The 22,533-nt window shown below is 48.4% G+C and overlaps 1 protein-coding gene across 1 annotated transcript; it reads right to left on the minus strand.

Annotated features, from left to right (window-relative positions):
• Positions 1–358: 358 nt before the first annotated feature.
• On the minus strand, positions 359–18,797 carry LOC138080828 (histone-lysine N-methyltransferase PRDM9-like). The gene is given in 14 exon segments (XM_068973668.1): positions 359–421; positions 1,633–1,822; positions 5,143–5,177; positions 5,180–5,651; positions 6,063–6,588; positions 8,268–8,461; positions 9,588–9,655; positions 10,186–10,457; positions 10,674–10,775; positions 11,574–11,730; positions 13,520–13,569; positions 17,782–17,889; positions 18,193–18,316; positions 18,723–18,797. Coding segments are annotated over 14 exon segments (2,436 nt in total).
• Between the last annotated feature and the right edge of the window lie 3,736 nt (positions 18,798–22,533).

The raw sequence follows: 22,533 nt of genomic DNA on the forward strand, positions 1-22,533 counted from the left end.
CCTGGGCCTCTCTTCAACCTCCTGAGACCCAGGTGGGTGCTGGGGGCAGCAGCACCTCCACCTGGAGTCCAGAGAGGGTCTCCTGGATGCGCAGGGCCTAACCGTTCAGTGCGGCCGGTCCTGTCCACAGTGCACTGACCTGCTGCAGGGTCTCGGGTCCCTGGCATCCAGCTCACCCATCGCCAACCCCAGCTTGGTGTCTTGGGAGCCCCTCGCTGGCAGGCACCCAGGAGGTGAAAGCTGCATGCCCAGCGAGAGGAAGGAGAAGCTAGTGGGGCAGGGGTCCAGCGTGGAGTGTCCAAGGCCCCTCTGCTCCCCCAAGAACACCCAGCCCCGCCTGCCGTGGCCTTTCTCCTCTTCAGTATGTGTCTTTGTGGCTGATGTTGCCGAACACCTTCCTCTGGAAGAGAAGGCTCCATGGCTGTGGAAGGGGTGGAGGTGAGGAGGCGCTGTAACCCTGATCCCAGGAAGCTTCAGGACTACCTTCCCTGAGCCCTGAACGTACTGCCTGTTACGTCTGTACCAACGGAGGCCGAGACCCGGACAGATTCTCTGTGGAAACACTTTCCATGTCCAAGAAGAGGACCAACTGAGGCCAAGATCTGGGCAGGTTCTCTGTGGAACCATGTTACGTTTCCAAGAAGAGGACCAACTGAGGCCAAGATCTGGGCAGGTTCTCTGTGGAAACACGTTTCGTTTCTAACAAGAGAACAAACCAAGGCTGAGATCTGGGCAGATTCTCTGTGGAAACAGTTTTCACGTCCAGAAAGAGAACCAACTAGGCCAAGATCCAGGCAGGTTTCTGTGAAACACTTTTCGTTTCCAACAAGAGGACCAACGGAGGCTGAGATCCAGGCAGGTTGTCTGTGGAAACACATTTCTTTCCAACAAGGGAGGATTTAACCCACAGCCGAACCCTGAGACCTGGGACGTGCTGTTACTTAGAGATGCAGGGAAGGTGTTTGAGAGGCTTCTTCTCAGGCTGCTCGCGAGGGCCCTGAAGTTACTAGACCTAGAGGGGGAGCACACGCGCTTCTCTTCTCACTGCAGGCCAGACGGTGCCCCCAACTTCACAGCCCTGCTCCCTCCCTCCCTGAGCTCAACAGAAACCCCCTACCAATCACGGGGCCAAAGTGCAGTCTTCTTGGTGAGCAGAGCAGAGGCCTGTGGGAAAGTGGGTGGAGGTTGAAAGCGTTTGTAGAAGAAAAACACACATGTGTGTTCCCGTGTGTGGTGGCCAGATGGTGCAGTAGTTGGTGTTCCCTACACATTTATGGGTGGGTTTTAGTTTCTGTATTTTCTAATTATTTTTTAAACAGCTGCATGTTATGAGAAAACTTTTGCAATCAACCACGAGAACCTGCAAAATAAGATCTTTGTTTTTTTTCTTTCACTAAAATGTTGCAGTTTTCTATGGTGACAGATGAACAGCCTCCTACCTTTGAATATTCATTTAATTGGCTGCGCTGGGTCTTAGCTGTGGCACGCAGGGTCTTCAGGTGCGGCATGTGGGATCTAGTGCCCTGACTAGGGATTGAACCTGGCCTCACTGTGTTGGGAACTCAGAGTCTTAGCCTCTGGACCAGCAGGGAATGCTGCAACCTCCTACTTAAAAAAAGCTTATTTATTTACTTCTGGCTGTGCTGGGTCTTCACTGGTGTGCCGGCTTTTCTCTGGCTGCAGGGCGTGGGGGCTGCTCTCTCGCTTCTGTGTGGAACTTCTCGCTGCGCTGGCTGCTCCAGCTGGAAGCACAGGCTCAGGCACTTTTCTCTGGTTGCAGGGCGTTTCTGTGCGGAACTTCTCGCTGCGCTGGCTGCTCCGGCTGGAAGCACAGGCTCCAGGCACTTGGGCTGCCGTAGCTGTGCACGGGCTTAGTTGCTCCATGGCACACGGGGTCTTCCCAGATCAGGGATTGAACCCGTGTCTCCTGCATTGGCAGGTGGATTCCTAACCGCAGCACCACCAAGGAAGTCATTCCCCTTCTCCATTCCTGCCAACATCCCACTTTAAAAACAGACGAAAAATAATCTCTTAGTACGTTTTCAGGAGTCTGAGCTCTGAGGTCAGTGTCTGTGATGTCGTTCTCCCAAAGGCATCTTGGCTTCAGATACTGGCTGGGCTATGAGTCTGGCGACCAGGGTGGGTCTGACGGCTGAAGACAGGCTTGGCCTCTGGAGCTCTGCCCTCACCGACTCACCCAGGGTCCCTGAGCCCTGGCAGCCAAGCAGAGCCGCTCGCAGGAGGGGCTGGTACAGCCGTGGGGCCGCTGCGGTCAGGGTGGAGCGTGAGGCGGAGGCAGCTGGCTGTCCATCCCCGCGACTGCTGCACTCCTGTGTGCCCATGCAGGGTGGTCACGGTGTCAGGTGAGGCCTGGCCACCATCGTGGGGACAGGATGGGACCTCAGACAGCTCACATCCCCACTCCCAATCCCCCAGCTCTGCTTCAGATCGTTGCTTGTGGCTGCTGGCAGCTCCCTGGGCTGGGAGGCTGTGTAAAGCACCAGCCCCGTTGCTCAAGGTCAGCTGAGACCCCCAGCTCTGGGGTCACACACCATCTCTGCCGCCATGTAGGTTGTCCCACTTCTGTGAGGGAGGGCCTGTGCAGGGCTGTGGGTGATGGGGAATTTGGGGATGTTGTGGGCTGGCCCACAAGTCAGCTTTTTGAGGGGAGGGAGGGGAGGGAAAAGCTTTGATCTGCTCAGCCTTCCAGGGGATTCCAGGCCCAGCTCTGGTGGGAGGTGCAGGTGAGGAGCCCCTGCAAGTTTCTGGGTCCCCACCGTTTTTCAGGTGAAGCCCCTCTGCCTGCACCACCCCTAACTCTCCCTCCCGTGGCCCCTGCCTCAAACCACAGAAGATGGGGAGTTTATGTGGCTTCCCTTCCTGTAGGGAAACCAAGCCACAGACAAACATGTTCCTTTAAGAAAGTGTGAAAGAAAGCAGAAAATAACAGTGGGTGGTCATTACTGACACGGTTCATGTAGAGACGCTTCGGAAGCCTGGCACAGGAGGGAACTGAGGACCGTTGCCCCCAGCCCTGGAGCTGGCACCCTCTGCCCCCCCATCCCATGGCCCACTCTCCCCTTGGTGTCTTCTGGTGAGCGGGCGGACTTCAGCCTCCTGAACCCCTTCTGGAAGGATCAGGATAGGGCAGAGGGCATCCACAGAGGGGAGGGTGTGGCCAGCTCTTACGAACGCTGCTGCCTCGGCTCGGTCGGAGCTCAGTTCTGCGTCTAAGCAAGCGTGGCTTCCTGGTGCGGTCCCCACCTTCACTCACCAGGGGAGGACTTTGTGTACACCTTGTCCCCATGTGCAGCCTGGTCACCCCGGGACCCGTGCTGTGCGCATCTGCTCTGCTCGCAGCGCACCCCGTGGTCCATCAGACTTCACTCATAAAAGGGAAGTGTATGGATGAAGTATTCCCTAGTTAAGAATTTCAAGGTCACAGCAGCATTGAGCAGAGCACGTGGGCACAGGTATGAGGCCCGTGCATAGAGAAGCTGTGGCGTGGGCTTCGAGGACCCTCCGTGTGGGGGTGGGATGGGGACCGGACAGGGGTTTCCTGCACACACAGCTCCAGGCTCTATTCTCAGCAGGGTGGACGACTGTCGGCCCTGCCTGTCTGTGGAGGGGCTCTGGGGCTGCCCAGCTGAGCAGGAACGGCAGTGGTGGGAAAGGAGGTCGCCCTCCCTTAGCACCCCTGACCTCACACCCCCTCATCAGGGCAGCCGAGTGCCTAAACGGCCCCTTCCCTGTCTAGCTCTGAAGACCTGGAAGGTATGGGGGCTGAAGGACACACAGGAAACAAAATTCTGTAAAGCAATTATCCTTCTATTAAAAAATAAAAAAAGATCAAAGAAAAAAACACAGAGACCAGCAAAGGCGGGGCTTGCATTCTCAGCCAGCCTCTGCCAAATTCTGCTTGTCCTTACGCGTCAGACCAAGATGCTGGTGCTCCCACCCTGTATCACAGATGAGAATTGAGACACAGACAGGTTGAGCATCTTGCCCCAGGTCACACAGCTGCTGAGTGCAGGCCTGAGAACTGGACCCCTGTGGTCGAATCTGGAGTCCAGATGCTGTGATGATCCTGAGGGAGCGGCAAAGACCAGATGGCCCACGCTGACCCAGGCACACACATGCACACACACTCATGTGCATGAGGCCTTCACTCTGAGGCTACAGAAGTCAGAGGAAGACAGAGAGCAGCCAGGAGAGGCCAAAGGAGAGTCGAGGTCTATGAGGAGGAGAGGCCACACTTTCCAGGAGGCCGGGGGATTCTCTTCCCTGGTGAGTCTGTCTCAAACCCTAGATTCCTCTCCCTGGACTCAGGAACAGACTGTCCAGTGACCTAACTGAGTTGGCTCCAGAATTATGCCTTCCCAGGGCTTCAGCTACCACTGGACCCCACTGCTGTCAGTAATAAGGGGGAAATGAGTATGTAGTCTGGGCTTCAGATTTGTTTGGAGACAAAGTTTATTAGGAGTACAAAAAACCACAAAGGCAGCTGGCAAGAATATCTCCAGAACACTTAAGAAACCCTCTGCTGTTTCCCTACCTCCTCTCCTGTCATGAAAGTGGAAGGTCTATCTAATCAAGTAATTCTGTGCTGATAACACTCTTTCTTTAAAATATTTATTTATCTATTTATTTATTCAGCTGCGCTGTGTCTTAGTTGCAGCATGTGGGAGCTAGTTCCCCAATCAGGTACTGAACATGGGTCTCTGCATTGGAGTCTTGGCCCCTGGACCACCTGGGAAGTCTCTCCTCATACTCTTGGGGACTGTAACGGGTCACAGGCCTCCTCTGAGGCCCCCTTAGAGCTGAGGCATGGGGTGGCTGCAGTAATCCTCCTGTGGCTAAAATGTGGTTTGTTGGTCATGATTCACTCACACTCCCTGCAAACATAGGGCTTCTCCCCTGTGTGTGTCCTCTGGTGTGTGATGAGATGGGACTTAACACTGAAGCTTTGCCCACACTCCCTGCAAACATAGGGTTTCTCCCCTGTGTGTGTCCTCTGGTGTGTGATGAGGACTGACTTCTGACTGAAGCTTCGCCCACACTCCCTGCAAACATAGGGCTTCTCCCCTGTGTGTGTCCTCTGGTGTCTGATGAGATTTGACTTATTACTGAAGCTTTGCCCACACTCCCTGCAAACATAGGGCTTCTCCCCTGTGTGTGTCCTCTGGTGTGTGATGAGGACTGACTTCCGACTGAAGCTTCGCCCACACTCCCTGCAAACATAGGGCTTCTCCCCTGTGTGTGTCCTCTGGTGTGTGATGAGGACTGACTTATTACTGAAGCTTCGCCCACACTCCCTGCAAACATAGGGCTTCTCCCCTGTGTGTGTCCTCTGGTGTCTGATGAGGACTGACTTCTGACTGAAGCTTTGCCCACACTCCCTGCAAACATAGGGCTTCTCCCCTGTGTGTGTCCTCTGGTGTGTGATGAGATGGGACTTAACACTGAAGCTTCGCCCACACTCCCTGCAAACATAGGGCTTCTCCCCTGTGTGTGTCCTCTGGTGTGTGATGAGATTTGACTTATTACTGAAGCTTCGCCCACACTCCCTGCAAACATAGGGCTTCTCCCCTGTGTGTGTCCTCTGGTGTCTGATGAGGACTGACTTCTGACTGAAGCTTTGCCCACACTCCCTGCAAACATAGGGCTTCTCCCCTGTGTGTGTCCTCTGGTGTCTGATGAGATGTGACTTATTACTGAAGCTTTGCCCACACTCCCTGCAAACATAGGGCTTCTCCCCTGTGTGTGTCCTCTGGTGTGTGATGAGATGGGACTTAACACTGAAGCTTCGCCCACACTCCCTGCAAACATAGGGCTTCTCCCCTGTGTGTGTCCTCTGGTGTGTGATGAGATTTGACTTATTACTGAAGCTTCGCCCACACTCCCTGCAAACATAGGGCTTCTCCCCTGTGTGTGTCCTCTGGTGTCTGATGAGGACTGACTTCTGACTGAAGCTTTGCCCACACTCCCTGCAAACATAGGGCTTCTCCCCTGTGTGTGTCCTCTGGTGTCTGATGAGATGTGACTTAACACTGAAGCTTCGCCCACACTCCCTGCAAACGTAGGGCTTCTCCCCTGTGTGTGTCCTCTGGTGTGTGATGAGACTTGACCTATCCTTGGATCCTTGCCCACACTCTCCGTACTTGACTTTTATAATCCCTGAGACCCCTGCCCCCATGAGTAATTTGCCCGTGTCCTCTGGATTCAGTTTCTGGCTTGTGCTGGGCTCTTCTGTGATTCTCTCATGCACCCCAGAAGCCCTCGTTTGTCCTCTGGGTGAGTAGGAGGAGGCCCTTGAAATCCTCTTCAGTCTTAGGCTTTTCAGCAAAGGTTGGGGCCTGTCCTTGGCCTTGTGACCCTCAGGTTTGTCACTTGGGCTGTGTGGATCGGAATATCGCTGCTGCTGATTTTGATTGCCTGGGCAGGGATCCTCTGGCTGGAGGTGGTCTCTTGCAGATGGTCTCAGGAGGGTCTGAGAGGGGTGACTGCGTTGGACGTGTTGGCTGAGGAATTTCTGACTGGAGAAGGCCAGAGAGCAGGAGGCACATGGGTGGATCTCGGGCTTCGGTTCTGCTGAGAGAGGAAGCTTTTGGTCAGGTGGCTGGTTTGCCGTGGTGAGGCCCGCCCCACTAATCATCTTAGTGTGGGCAGTGCACGGTTTGTCTCCCATCAGGTGCGTCTCTACAGTCCACTTTCCATTCCATTCTTATTCTCTGCATCTACAGAAATCCAGGAGGCTTGTGTCAAGGGCCTTTTCTACATATCACCCAGACTAGGGGCCTTCCAGCAGCCGCAGAGGCAGCCTCTCTCCTGATGGAGGTGGATCTGCAGGAGCCTTTCCCTGTGTGTAAGCATCTGAAAAGTCATGTCACAGTGGCCACAGGAATTTTACCCTACTGAGAGAGAAGACTTGATGACTCAGGGGGAATCCTCCTGAGCGGCTCCCTGGGAGGGGAAAGGGTCTATTAAGTCAGGGGCACCTGGCCCGGAGCTCTCTGCATGTGGGCGGCAGCACAGGGGGTGGTTAGAGCAGGTGCGAGCAGAGCTGACTCTGCGGCTCCTGGCTCACAGAGTGGGCTCCGTGCCGGTCTCTGCAGGAAGCGGGCTCAGGCTGGACGAGGCCGGGCGGCCCCGGGCCCACCGACTGCCGGCCTCTGGCTCCTGCTGCCCCCACTGGCTCACAAACTGCTCCTCTCAGTTCCCCATGAATCATGAAATAGAGGCATGTCCTTTCTCAAGCCTCACCAGGATTCATGCCTCATTTATTTCACTCAGTCTTGGTGCGTTTAACATGCACTAGGAAGCCCTGTTTAAAAATACATCTCCAGCCAGACTCCTCACACCCTCACTCCCGAGCATCTTCAGCCAGCCCACTCTCCCCTCATGTCTGGCAGTGAGCTGACCTCTGAGGGGACTCCCCACTGCTGCCTCTTCCCCAAAATGAACCAAAGCATCGTCTTAGCACAGAGAACATGCTGCTTGCAGCTGAAAGCCGCACGGTTGTTCTGTGTCATCCAGGAAGAGCCCTGGGGCCTGCACATGGACACGGGCCCTGAGGCGTCCCTGTCCCGTCCAGCCTCCTTCCTCTCCCTGTCTGCGTCCTCCTGTGACCACGGGCATGGCCTCTCTTCCCGGGCCTGGGACTGCGGCACTGGCTGCTCCCCTGCCTGGAATCCTTTCCCACAGGTGTTATCTCTGCAGAGACCCTGCCCACCACCCTGAGCCAAACCCCACCCTCTGCTCACGCTGATTGGAGGTGCTTTCCCTGCACTGGTTGTCCTCAGAGCACCAGCCCCCGTCTGGTGTGAAGCCCATGCTGCCCTGGGGCAGTGGGTCTGTCTGTTTCGGTGCATGGAGCCCTGTCTGGCACAGAGTGTGAACTCACATGACAACACACTGAAACAGTAACTGAATGCAAATCTCTGCACACATGTCGCTTAGAAATGTGAGGGAATGAGGAAGAAACAGGTAAGGGGAGAGAGCTGGTAGGCACTAGAAAACTTGCTTTTTGCTTCTAAGCCTTTCAGCAGAAGGTGATGTTACATATTTTTTGCATGAAATATTAAAAATTAGAACTAACATTTTTAATATAAAAAACTTTTTCCTAATAGTCATATGAAATGAATCAAAGTCTGAGGCATTTTAATTGCGACCCAATTGACTTTGGACTGGATTGTACTCTGCCTCGGAGTCGGACCAGGGAGGCTCCCCAGGATGGGGTGGGGTGCTGGAAGAGGGGTGGCGCTCACCTCTCCCGGCTGCGAGCTCGCTCTTCCCGCTGCTGTCCCGCTTGATGCCGAGGTCCTGGCCATACTCGTCCCCATACCAGACCAGCAGCTCACAGCCCGGCCTGACCACCTGGCAGGTTCGGTAGAAGATCTGCCCTTGATACTGCAAGGCCACCAGGTTCTGCTCCTCGTCGTCCCGGGCACAGTTCACATACCTGGGGTCGAGGCCGGGAAAGGGAAAGAAACCTCAGGCGATGAGTCCCCTCCACTGTCGGGCCATGCCCAGCTCCTTGCCGTCAGGCTCTGAGGCCGCCATGGCTTCCACCGCCCCTCGTGGGGACCTTCTGTTCATTCCTTCAGCCAGGCCACGCGAAGTCCCATTTCCAGGTCCTGTTTCCAGCCCTCTTCCTGGCTGGAATGCATTTCTCTCCTTTCCTAATTAGCTACTTTACAGAGCCCAGTTCCAGACTCGTCTCCACCTGGACTGTCCATGGGGCTGGTGGCCTCCGGCTCCCCTAAGCTCTGAGTTAAGTTCTCTTTCATTCCACAGGACAGGGTGCTCCTCTGCTAGCATGCAGCCCTCAGCACTCACCCCAGCCTGCCTTCTCTCCCGAGGCTTTCCTCCAATCTCCCCACATGTATCCAGGGTCATATTCACTTGCCCTCCCCCTCCCATGGAAACTTGGAGAGTGCTCTGACGTAGCTTGAGACCCAGAAGAGTGATAGTTTATTCACTTTCTTCCTGCCCTGATGAAAGGAGCGGCCCTCAGGGAACAGCCCTGCTCTCGGCCATCCTGCCCCCCCATTCCTCCCGAGGCCTCAGGGCCCACTTCTCACTGGAACCGAGCCTGGGGAGGTTGTTGCCCAGACGGATTCAAGGTCTCCCGTGTTAGGTTATCCTGGTGCTGTGCAGTTTCTCAAAGATAGAGAAATTAAGGTTACTGTTCCTAAAATCAATTGGCTAGTGTCTGTCTGCAGTTGTTCTCCGAAAGGACATGGGATGCGTGACCTGCTTCAGTAATGAAGTTCACTGTCTAAACTGGAACATAAAATGCTTGGCAAGTGTCAGTTAAGTGAGTTAGAGTGTCCCTGGTGAATCTAGACTCCTCAAGTTGTTTTCAAGTCCCCCAGTTTTGTTCAGCATATAGATTTATATTTTGAGGGCACAATATAGGCTATATTTTTATTTCCTTCAAATGTCTTTTGAAATGAAAGACCATGATATGGAGGGAAAAGAGGAAAGAAGATGTGAAAGCTATTGAGGGAGACAGGTTGAGAAGGAAAGGGGTGGGGGCTTGAGGGAAGAGTGGCATCTACAAACTGCAGACTCACTGCGCGCACCTCATCCAGTTGGCCAAGGACGTGTCCTTTCCATCCACATACTGGTAGCAGTTTCTCCCTTTGGTGATCTGAGTGTCAGAAAAGAGATACAAGCTTTCCTCTCTTTTATTTTTTTTGGTAGGAAGTAATAGAAGAACTATTTCCCTCTGCAGTCATTGGCGCTCTTCAGCCTGCATGGATTCAACTGCCAGTCAGACCAAATGGTAAGCTGCTTAATCATCATTCCAAGTCTGAGTCTCCTGGTTCACTGAAGGCAAGGGCTCCACAAAGGAGGAGTCACCTCTGTGTCTGTACACTGTGGTCCCACCTCTCCTCTGAGCTTTAGACAGAGGTCCTGCGTGCCTGTACACTCTGGTCTCACCTCTCCTCTGAGCTTTAGACAGAGGTCCTGTGTGCCTGGACCAGTGTCTCCCACCTCTCCTCTGACCTTTAGATGGAAGTCCCGTGTTCATGCCCAGTGCACACAGTACACAGGGCTGCCTGTGTCATTGCTGACGGTGTCATCACCACCTGCATTCTTGCATGTAGACATGAAGTGCCCCCCACCACACACAAGCAATTCGAGGCCAGAGAACAGGGAAACAGGGGTGTTTCTCACCAGCCAGGAGTATCCACTGTTGGCGGCCTCTTCATCGTCTGTGATCTGGCCCTCATAGGGGCCAAAGTGCAGGCCCAGCGGCAGATCAGATGCCTCATTCCACACTCCAAGCCCAGCCTCAGGGATGCCCGACAGTCTGATACTTAACCCAGGGGGCAGAGTGAGGGCTGAGCGGTTGGCATGCCCCTTTTCCACTGCACAGTCCTTTACGAAGGTTGGGGGCCCGTGGGCAGCACAGCTGTTGATGAAGAAGTTCTGACACTCCTCACAATCTGGAGGTGAGAGCGACAGGGATGAGGGGAGGTATAGTGATGTTGCTGGTTGTAAAGACCTTCAGAGAGAGCTGGGGCACTCATGGCATATGGCCTCGATCCTGCACCCCAAATCATAGAGGAAGGGGATGATTGGGGGACCAAATGGTGAGGTGAGGTTATTGGACCATGGCCTCATAGCCCCTTCTCCGTGAGTGGGCCAGTGGGGGCACTCACAGAGGTAGTCGTCATCCTGGGGCTCGCTGACCTCTTGGTACACATGGCCCTTTCTTTCTCGTAGACTGTACCTCTTCACTCCAGTCTCCGTTCTTTTGCGTTCTAAGATGGAGAACAGAAGCTAAGCAAGGCTGGTGGGGTTTGGAGAGTTAGTCCCTGTTTTATTGGAAAGTGTGAGATCTCGTACCTGTTCATTTATACACTTTGTTAAAACTTGTTTACATGTATTTTTAAACTTTTACTTTTGTCATTTTATGTTTTAATGTTACATATTTATGCATCTTAGTTCCCTGACCAGGAATGGAACCTGCACCCCCGCAGTGGAAGCGGGAGTCTTAACCACTTAACCACCGGAAGTCCCTTTTCTATACTTTGTTTCTTCCCCCCTTAACTCCTGGTTCAGGAGACTGAGGCTCCTCACTGACCGCAGATGCCCAGTCTAGTGTTAGCTTCCTGCACTTCCCGTTAGTAGGTTTAACTTCCCACCTTCTTACTTAGGAAATAGTTCACTGACACATGTACTCAGAAAACATACGTTGAGGGCACATGACATGTAAGGCATTGAGCAGAGGTCTGGGCATAAACACTAACAAGGCATGGTCCCTGTCATCACAGCTGGATTTACTGAACTACTTTTAGCTGAAAAAAATGTCAGCACTTTTGCATTTAATGTAAAGCATGAGTTATGTATCCTTATCTTCACTTTACAGATGAGCAATCAAGACCTCAGAAAATGTATCAGATTTTCCCAAGGCCCCATTGCTAACTTCATGTCTCAGATCGGTCCAGCTTAAACCCAAGCCTACCCAAAATTCACACCACACACCTAGTCCATACTTACTAGCTTTTCTACAGGGATTAGAGGAACTAATTAGAGGAACTCCCCAAATTTTCTCTTACCGACTTTTTGTCTGGGGTGCTGTCCAGGGATCCTTGCTTTTCTGGGAGGGGGCACCGGTTTCTGAGCCTGCTTGGAGCCACTTGTCTTCAGCAATTTTGCTGCTCCTGGCAATTCCTTCGAACTAGATTCCTTACTTAATGGTGCCCTGGACATTGCCTTCCACATGAGTAAAAGACAACATGCATTTCTTTAGTTCTTTAGGACTTTATGAAGTGTTTTCACATGCACGACTTTAGCTAATACTTTGACAATTGGAAATACCTGGTGGAGGAGGCATCTGAACACTGGAGTGTAAAATAAGGACCTAAGTGGGTAGTGAATCAAAACTAGAATTCATATCTTAAGGTTCTTACCCTTCAACTTTCTGCATAAAAGTGAGAGCAAGGCAAGAAGAATAGCTGGAGGTCAGGGAAAGAAGAGGGTAAGGGCTCATACAGAAATCTGGGGGGTTTTCTATTAATTAGTGGCCCTTTGGTGGATGAAGACGTATGGAAAATTACAGAGGGGACAAAACACGTCTGGAAGATAAGGTGACAAACCAGTGAGATCGAGAAGAGAAAAGATCGGAGAAACACATTTAGACAATAAAGAAAATGAGCTGAAAGTTGCAGGTGACCATGTCCTCTTAGAGACAATGTTTGGAATTAAAGTAGCTGGCCTCATCAATTCTGCTTGAACAAGGCTGTATGACTAGCTGGTTCTTCTCAGTTTCCTGATCCATAAATTGGTATACATGCTAATTCTTAATGTTACAGTGGACATGAAATTTAATAACATTTCAACAAATCATTGTGTGAGCTATTTAATACAGTATGAATGTGAGTGTATATCCCTGCCTTCAATTCATCTCTTCAACTGTCTCTATATTTGAAATCTAGCTCACAGATACTATCTTCAGCATTCTTTGACCTTCTTACTCCTAGATGAATGTTTAAATGTGGAGTCACTCATTCATAAAACATTCAGGGGGCCCTCAGGGGCTTTAAGCTGGGCCTGGACTTCTGAAAATTAAAGGGTATGGGCTAGGCTCTCAAAGCTCACAACACAGGGCAGGCTAAACAAATGATTCCAAACATGAGAGTTGCCTAATCAGAGCTCAGGGGAACGACTTGTTACTTCTTCCTGCAAGAATGAGCATTTGAAATGATGCCCAGATGAGTTTCTACTCAAAAGTGGGTAACCTATGTGAAGTCCTTCAGTTATTTTCTCATTTGTTGCTTTTCAGTCATAAACTCGAGGCTTGTCAGGGTTGCGAGTTGCTTCCTCTTATTGGACTGGGAGGCTCTGAAGTAGGGTTCCTGTCACCTTCATCATCCTGGACTGTCCACTGTACACACTGGCCAGCATGTCCTTAAGCTTCTTCATCCTGGACTGTCCACTCTACAAACTGCCCAGCATGTCCTTAAGCTTCCCTTAGTCAGATAACTTAGCATATCCCTCCTTAGCACAGCACAAAAGAACTGAGGTTGAAAACATCTCTCAGATGAATGATATTAAGATGTATGAATAAACTTCATAGAACTATGGGAGTTTTAGTCATTTTGTAAGGAGTTTAGAAAAAGTGGTTTGGATTAGATTGCACTACCAGTGATACTGTGATCTCAGGCATATAGTTAATCATTTTTTAACCTCAGTTTTGTGATCTATAATGGTGATAGCTATATACCTACTGATAGGTACGGTAGGATTGTTTTAAGGTTTAAGTAAGTTTATTCACATAAAATGCTTAAAGTCTGAGATATTGTGAAAATAATGTAACAACAGAACAGCCTACTATTGTTGCTGTTCTTCCTAAGTATAAAGACGGTGATGATGTCAGACACTGTGCTAAAGACTCAGGACAGGCAGGCAGCAGTCTCCAGGACCTCTGTGTTTTCTCCTGTTCTCACCTGTGACTGGAGCCACGAGGAGGATATTTTGGCGTCAGGATTTGGGAAATACTCACCTTCTGGTGTTTATTGTGCTCCACTCTGAAGGCCATCGAAGAAGGTTTACCTAAAAAATTATGGGAATCAGTGTTTTGTAAATGTTTCCAAACTCTGGGCATTTCAATTAAGGACACATAATTCTGAGCCAGAGAGTGACAAGGACAAGGATTACCAAAGGAGGAATGGAAAATGATTTCTATATCATCAACGCCTATGCTTCCACTGGGAGCATTGCATAATTTTCTTAAAATTAAAAAAAAATATGAAACTTCATCTGTGCCTCATCTGATGTCCATATAGTATCTAATAAATTTACTAGCCTTTCATGGCAAAAATACTCAAAAAAGTAGAAATAGAAGGAAGTGACTGCAATATAATAAAGGTCATATATGGAAAGTCTACCTCTAACATCATAGTCATGAGTGAAAAGCTGAAAACTTCTCTAAGATCTAGAAAAAAAGGCAAGGATGCCCATTTTCAACATTTCTATTCACCATAATGTTAGAAGTCCTAGCCAGGGCATTAGGTTAGAAAAGGAAACATAAGGCTTCTATTTGGAAAGAAAGAAGTAAAATTATGTCTGTTCACAGAGGACATGATTTTATGTACAGAAAAATCTTTAAAATTACACACACACACACAAACCTACACAGAAAGTTGCATGGTACAAAATCAACATTCAAATATCTTTCCATGCGTGAATGATGACCATTCCAAAAAGGAAAATAAGAAAACAATCTTATTTATTTTTCATTTTTATAAAACTATAGTCAAGATGTAAATTTAAGTTAAAAAATATTTATTTTTATTTATTTATTTGTGCCAGATCTTTGTTGCAGCATGTGGGATCTAGTTCCCTGACCAGGGACTGAACCCAAGTTCTCTGCATTGGGAGTGTGGAGGCTTAGCCTCTGGACCACCAGAGAAGTCCCAATAATGTTATTTGTAATAGCATCAAAAAGAATGAAATAATTGGGAGTAAACTTAAAGAGATGAAAGACTTATACATTGAAAACTACAAGGTATTGCTGAAAGGAATCTGACACAAGTAAATAGAAAGGTGTCTCATGTTTATGGATTTGGAGACTTAATATTATTAAGCTGTTCATACTACCCAAAGCAATTTAAAGATTCAATGCAATTCCTATTAAAACCCCAATGGAATTTTTTTCTGATATAGAAAATCCATCCTACACTAAATACCGAATCTCAGAGGACCCCAAATAGGCAAAACTATCTTAGGAAGAACAGCAAAGCTGGAGGCCTCTGATTTCAGAACATATTACAAAGGTGCTGGAACCAAAAGAGTGTAGTTTCGGCATAAAGTGTGTGCTTAGTTGCTCAGTCGTACCGACTCTTTGTGACCTTTTGGACTGTAGCCCACCAGGCTCCTCTGTCCAGAGGATTTCTCAGGCAACAATACTGGATGGGGTTGCCATTTTCTTCTCCAGGGGCTCTTCTTAACCCGTGGATTAAACCTGCATCTCCTGTGTCTCCTGCATTGAAGGCAGATTCTTCACTTGCTGAGCCACTGAGGAAGCCCATTGACATAAAGACAGACATGTCAATCAATGGAACAGAATAGAAAACCAGAAATAAACAGAAATACATTCTTGGATACGTGGTCTAATGATCTTCATCAAGGGTGTCAAGACAATGGGGAAAGTTTAATCCCTATAACGAATGGTGCTGGGGAAAAAAGATATCCATATGCAAAATAACGAAGATCTTACATCATGAAGAAAAACCAACTCAGAATGGATTCAAGACCTAAATGCAAGACTTGACAAGACTCTTAGAGGAAAACAAGGGTGAAGCTTCATGACACTGAATCAGCAATGATTTCTTAGATCTGGTACCAAGTGCACAAGTATTAGTAACAAAGTAAAAATACACAAATGAGATTACATTAATCTTAAAGTCTCTGTGCAGCAAAGGACACAGTGAATGGAGTGAAAAGGCCACCTATGGGACTGTAGAAAACATTTGTAAAATATGTATCTGATAAGGGGTTAACAAGCATACACCAATATGAAGCCTCCCTATAAGTCAGGAAGAGAACCTGACTGACCACGATGGCACCCTGATATCAAACTTCCATGCTTCAGCATTGTAAGAAAACAAATTTTGTGGTTTAAGGCATGCACTCTGTTTTGTTACGGCAGTCTGAGCTGACTAACACAGCGGGAGAAGGAATTCAATAGACATTTCTCCAAAGACACACAAATGGCCAACAAATATATGAAAAGATGCTCAACATTACTGATCAATAAGGAAATACAAATTGAAACCTTCTGTGATGGGCAATATGAATAAGAAGACAGTAACAGGTTTGGTAAGGATACGGAGAAATTGGAACCCTTATACACGATTGTTGGAAATGTAAAATGTTGCAGCCTTCATAGAATACAGTATGGAGTTTCTTCAGAAAATTAGAACTGCTGTCTGATCTAGCAATCCAACTCAAGAGTCTATTCCATAAAAAGTGAAAGGAAGATCTTGAATAAATAGTGTGCACATCTGTGGTCACTGCAGCATTATTCCCAGCTGGCGAGATGTGGGAGCAATCTAAATGTTCATTGGTGGATAAACAGATAGAGATTATATGTGAGATACTTCTTATATCTGTTATGTACACAGGCACACACTGGAATGTTTTTAAGCCTTAAAAAAGAATTCTGTCATATGTTACATCAGGGATGGGCCTTGATGATATGCTGAGTGATATGAACCAATCCAAAAAAGACAAATATTGCCTGATTCCACTTCTATGAGGTATTTAAATTAATCAAGCCCATGGAAACAGAAGATATAATCGTGGTTGCCAAGGGCTATGAGGAGGAAGGATTGGAGAATCATTCCTCAGTGGGTTAGGGCTTCAATCATGCAAGATGGAAAAGTTCTACAGATTTGTTGTACAGCAATGTGTGTGTGTGTATATATATATATATATCCCCGGTGGCTCAGTGGTAAAGAATCCGCCTGAAATGCAGGAGCTGCAACAGACACAGGTTTGATCCCTGGGTTGGGAAGATCACTTGGAGCAGGAAATGGCAACCCACTCCAGTATTCTTGCCTGGAGAATCCCACGGACAGAGGAGCCTGGTGGGCTACAGTCCATGGGTACGCAAAGAGTCAGACATGATGGAGCAGTTAACACTATGGCCACTAACACTAATGTGTACATAGTTAGCAAGAGAGTACCACACACTCAGAAATTATTAAGGTAAATAAAGATGCACAGAGGCATGGTGGACCATGGCAGATGTATTCCCTATGAAGAATCTCTCTTCTTGTCAAAACCTTTGCAGACAACCAAATGTTTGATTTTCATGTCCCTTTCACTAGTTTTAATAACCTAAGGGAACAGAGGGACTTCCCTGGTGGCACAGTGGATGAGAATCTGCCTGTTGATGCAGAGGACACAGGTTCGATCGCTGTTCCAGGAAGATCCCCCTTTCTGTGGGGCCACTAAGCCTATGTGTCACAAACTACTGAGCCTGCATGTGCTCTGCAATGAGAAGCCACTGACTGCAACCAGAGAATGCCCATGAGCAGCTGCAAAGACCCAGTGCAGCCAAAACTAAATAGATAATTTTTAAAAATCTTGGAGAACAGAAATCCATAGATGGAGAAGCGTAGAACTATCTTAATTGTTTGCTCCAGTCTAGGAAGATTAAACTTCTTCTAAACTGTCTGAGCAGCAGAAGAGGAAGTGAGCTGCTCACTTCTAGTTTATAAAGAGTGTACTTCATTTTATTTACCTGATGCTGTCTCTGGTCAGTGAAATGTGGGAAAGATCAGGGAGAATAAATAGTTCTCTCAAACCCTTTCCCAGAATTAAAACAAAGAATTAATTTCACCTTAGGGTAAGAAGATCATGTGTTGTTGTTTTATATACCTACATAAATAATGTATCTTGACATAATATGTTAATCATTTCCTCTTCTAAGAGATTTAATCCAACAACCAATTATGAGATTAGTATTAAATCTCTTTGGTGAATTTATTTCTAAGGTTTCTTTAACTGCCTTTCATTAAGAATGTTTAGCAAAAATAATTCTTTTTAAAAAGAATGATAAATTTTAAACATAAAACTTTTGAGAATTACAGTGGAAAACCTATACAGTTATCTTCATTCAGGCTTATGTCAATATTCAGCCACAACCACTTTGGAATGCTGAAAATTATGTTTTCTTTGCTAATGGCTGAAATATAGTTGAGACCTAGGCCCAGACTGGTTTCAGGAAGACACCTCTAAATCCTCCTGGCCCCTCACCTTGCTGCCTTGGTGTCCATTCTTCATCAGAATCCTCAGTGTCATCTACCTGGAGTTTGATGACCTGCCTGCGGTGATGCATGAAAGCTGGTCGAGTGGCTCTGAAACCTGGAAAGAAGCAAAATATTTGTTCTAAGGAGGAACAAAGCGCAGAAGCAATGGAAAGTGTCACAAAGTCAGGGAAATCAGTAGGATGGGCTGGGACAATCTAAACAAGGCAAGAGGTGAGCTCTGCACTGCAGGGTCAACCTCCCTTTGGTACAAAACAATAAACACTTCCTCCAGGTTAGTCTCCACACAAAAGGGAACTGTAAGCGAATGAAGCCACCTATGAGAGGGCTAAGTGAACCCTGAGGGTGAAGATCTCTTTCATGTTTCCCAGGCTCACAGGCACCCAGCACTTCCTGTTACCTATAGCAATCAGTGCTTCATAGTTCCTTTTCACATTCCTATATCGAATTTTTTCCCATTCTCCCATCTCTTCCCATTCTTCCTTGGAGAAGTATACAGAGATGTCTTTGAAAGCATCTTTGGCCTAAGGAAAATAATAGATTTAATCAGTGATTTACTAATATAAGTCAGACCTTAGCGCTGGGTCTTCTCCTCCACCTTTTGTGCAGCGAGTAGCCTGAAGCTACTGGATGGGCTCTGTGAGACAGGGATGAAGACTTTCCTTCCCGACTGTGTCCTGCTTAACTGAACAAACACTGAGCATTTTCCTAACTTTGCCTGGACACAAAGCAGTTGACGATGCTAGTGTCCTGTTTTGTCCCACTCCACTCCACCATCTCAGACAGGATCAGGCATTCCTGTCCTGTGTACGGTCACAGAGAAGTTCACTCAGCTAACCAGGCAAGCAGTCTGTGGTCCTTCGGGGACCAGCGCCATGTCCTTCCTATAGAGCTGGCTTAGAGCCCAGCTTTGCTGCCTCTGCCTCTCACCATGGGCTTCCACTCTGTTCTCCCAACATCTCCCTCAGTGCTCTCCTCTGGAGACCTGTTCAGCTTCATGGCCATCGGAGTGCTCAAGGCCAAGGTGCCTGTGGAAGAAGAAGGAGCTGAGATAGCTCAGACCACTGTTCAGATCCTGGTCTGTCTTCCTTGGGTGGAGTGTCCAGGGCAGGAAGGTGAGCGGAAAGTTGGGGTGAGGGTATTGGGGGGATGGACAGATCCTGACTAGCTATGACAGACAAGCCTAATGTGAACTAGATTTGGTTTCTTTGGTTCCCCTACGAGGAAAGGCACTAGGAGGGACATGTCTGTGGGTGACGGAGGGATTCCTGAGGCGACCTGGAAGCCCCTAACTGCTGGACTGGGGTCGGGCTGAAATCAAGACTCTGTTCCAGTGCAAGAGAGGGAATATTTCTCCAAGAAGGGTTTTGAAGATCTCCGCCTGGGAACTCAGAAAAATCTGGGCATAACGTGGTTCTAAGTCTAAAGGACAGGTCACTTGGCTTGAGGAGATCTGGGTCACACGGGCTGAAGGAACTGGGGTCTTCAGACAAAGGGGACTGGGGATCTTTTGGCTGATGTAGAATGCGCAGGGTGAGAGAACTTGGGATCGTTGAGGCTGAGGAAATTGGGGGTTTCTTATTAAGGCGCTTTAGGTCTGTGACAGGCAGGACAGTTGCGGTCTTGAGGATGAAGAGTTTTAAGAGCTCCCAGGCTGAGGTATTCAGGGTCTCTGAGGTTAAGGAAATTTGGTCTCTCTGCGGGTGCTATTTTTAGGGTGCCTCAGGCTGAGGGGAACTGGGGTTACTCTAGGTATTTGAGGGTCGCAGCACTAGGGGATTCGGTGTTTCTGGGGGTGAAGGGACTTGTAGTCCCTGAAGCTGACGAGACGCAAACTTCCTTCAGATTAGGACTCGGGTTCCTCAAGGCTGACGGGATTTCGGGCCTCCCACCCTGGCATTTGAAGCCGTCAGGCTAAGGGTTTATGAGGGTTGCGCAGGGTGCGTTCCCATCAGTCTCCCCGCTGTCCTGCGGCGCTGCCCAACCCGGCCTGGGGCCCGCTAGCACCACAGCGACGTCCAGTCCTCTTGCGCTGAGGTGAAGTGAAGGGCGAGCAGCCGGCCTGTATCCTGTCAGGCACGAGCGACCAATCGGCGTTGCGACTGAGGCAGTCTGGCCAATAGGCGCCGGGAGGGTGCGGAGCGCAATGGAGGCCCCACCCCACTGCTCAAGGATTGGCTGCTCTGGGGGCGTGTCTGTCAGGAAGCCTCCAGCGCGCAGGTGCATCTTGGCCGTTTTCTTTGCTTGTTTTCAGGCATGGCCTCTTAGGCCTGGATCCTCAAGTGGGCAGGTTGTCCTCAGGCTCGATGTTTCATTCCAGTGCCCTCAACTGGAATCTCGGCTCCACCAGACTGTAGTCGTGCCCCTGGACTTTCTCCTAGGCCCACCTGTGCCCTGTCTTGTCAAATCCAGTTTTGGCAAGAACTCTATGTGATGAGTACTGCATTATTCAGGGGAAAACGGTGTCATTAAATTCTGATGAGACACAGGATAAACAACATATGGTCAAAGATTTAAACGCAAGGCATGGAATAAGTATGTTAGAAAATCTTGGAGGATTTTAAACCTCAAAGTAGCAGTGGCACTGATGAGTCATCTGTATATTTAATGTAGATATTAAAAGCCTTCAGAAATGAGGCATGAATGAAACCTCAAAGCCTTGCAAGTATTTTCTGTAAAATGAGGCACTGAACTGGAGGACAAAGGATCCACAGAGCTGAGTTTACTTGACACCTACTGGCTTCACAAGGTAAAACAGGGACACTGTTTCTGGCCCTTAGCTAGATGTGTTCACAGAAAAATAACGTGATTTCCATGTATTGGAAGCAAGACAACTGACTGCAGAATTAGTATCAAGTGGTGGTTGGGAGTCTGGGCAGAGAAATGTTACCAGGAAAGTGAGTTTACCTCTTGGTGGGTGTTGAGCCAGAAGATACAACCCAGCCAAAGCTCATGGGAAGAAAAAATGCATTACTTGCAGAACTATGGAGAACACCATGGAGCTTTCCAGAGCAGAAGCTCTCTAAGCCACAAAGTTTGGGAAGCTTTAATCTCTGTGTGCAGACATGTTCAGGCTCTCATGGAGGCTCAGATGGTAAACAATCTGCCCATAGCCGAAGACCCAGGTTCAATCCCTAAGTGAGGAAGATCCTCAGAGGAGGGCATGGAAGCCCACTGCAGTATTCTTGCCTGGAGAATCCCATGGACAGAGGAGCCTGGTGGTCCATGGGGTTGCAAAGAGTCAGACATCAGACATGAGTGAGTGACTGACAGATTAACTTTACAGGCATGTTCATTAAGGGTCTTGGGCTGTGGCAGACTCCAAGCTTCCGTTGACTGAAGTGTTTAGAGTCAGAACCAGTCACCATCAGCATCCCTTACATTCCAGCTGGTCTGGTATAGATATAGATATCTATTCTTCTTCATATTCTTTCTGCTCATCAGTTCAGTTCAGTCACTCAGTCGTGTCTGACTCTGTGATCCCATGGACTGCAATATGCCAGCTTTCTCTGTCCATCACTAACTCCCAGAGCTTGCTCAACTCATGTCCATTGAATCTGTGATGCCATCAACCATCTCATCCTCTGTCATCCCCTTCTCCTCCTGCCTTCAGTCTTTCCCAGCATCAGGGTCTTTTTCAAATGAGTCAGTTCTTCACATCAGGTGGCCAAAGTATTGGAGCTTCAGCTTCAGCATCAGTCCTTCCAATGAATATTCAGGACTGATTTCCTCTAGGACTGACTGGCTGGATCTCTTTGCAGTCCAAGGGACTCACAAGAGTCTTCTCCAACACCACAGTTCAGAAGCATCAATTCTTTGGCACTCAGCTTTCCTCATGGCCCAACTCTCACAACCATACATTACTACTGGAAAAACCATAGCTTTGACTAGATGGGCCTTTGTTGGCAAAATAATGTCTCTGTTTTTTAAATATGCTGTCTAGGTTGGTCATAACTTTCCTTCCAAGGAGCAAGCATCTTTGAATTTCATGGCTGCAGTCACCGTCTGCAGTGATTTGGGAGCCCAAGAAAATAAAGCCTGTTACTGTTTCAATTGTTTTCCCATCCATGAAGTGATGGAACCGAATGCCATGGTCTTCGTTTTCTGAATGTTGAGCTTTAAGTCAGCTTTTTCACTCTCCTCTTTCACTTTCATCAAGAGTCTCTTAGTTCTTCTTCACTTTCTGCCATAAGGGTGGTGTCATCTGCATATCTGAGGTTATTGATATTTCTCCTGGGAATCTTGATTGCAGCTTTTGCTTCATTCAGCCTGGCATTTCCCATGATATGTTCTGCACATAAGTTATATAAACATGGTGACAATATATAGCCTTGATGTACTCCTTTCTCAATATAGAACCAGTCAGTTGTTCCATGTCTAGTTATAACTGTTGCTTCTTGACCTTCATACAGATTTCTCAGAAGGCAGCTTAGGTGGTCTGGTATTTCCGTCTTTTGGGAATTTTCCAACAGTTTGTTGTGATCCACCCAGTCAAAGGCTTTGGCGTGGTCAATAAAGCAGAAGTAGATGTTTTTCTGGACTCTCTTGCTTGTTTTATGACCCAGTCGATATTGGCACTTTGATCTCTCATTCCTCTGCCTTTTCTAAATCCAGCTTGAACATCTGGAAGTTCTTGGTTCATGTATGTTGAAACCTCACTTGGAGAATTTTGAGCATTACTTTGCTAGCATGTGAGATGAGTGCAATTGTGCAATAGTTTGACCATTCTTTGGCAGTGCTT

The sequence above is a fragment of the Capricornis sumatraensis genome, chromosome 6 (assembly GCF_032405125.1).
Source record: "Capricornis sumatraensis isolate serow.1 chromosome 6, serow.2, whole genome shotgun sequence".
Taxonomy (NCBI): Eukaryota; Metazoa; Chordata; class Mammalia; order Artiodactyla; family Bovidae; genus Capricornis; species Capricornis sumatraensis.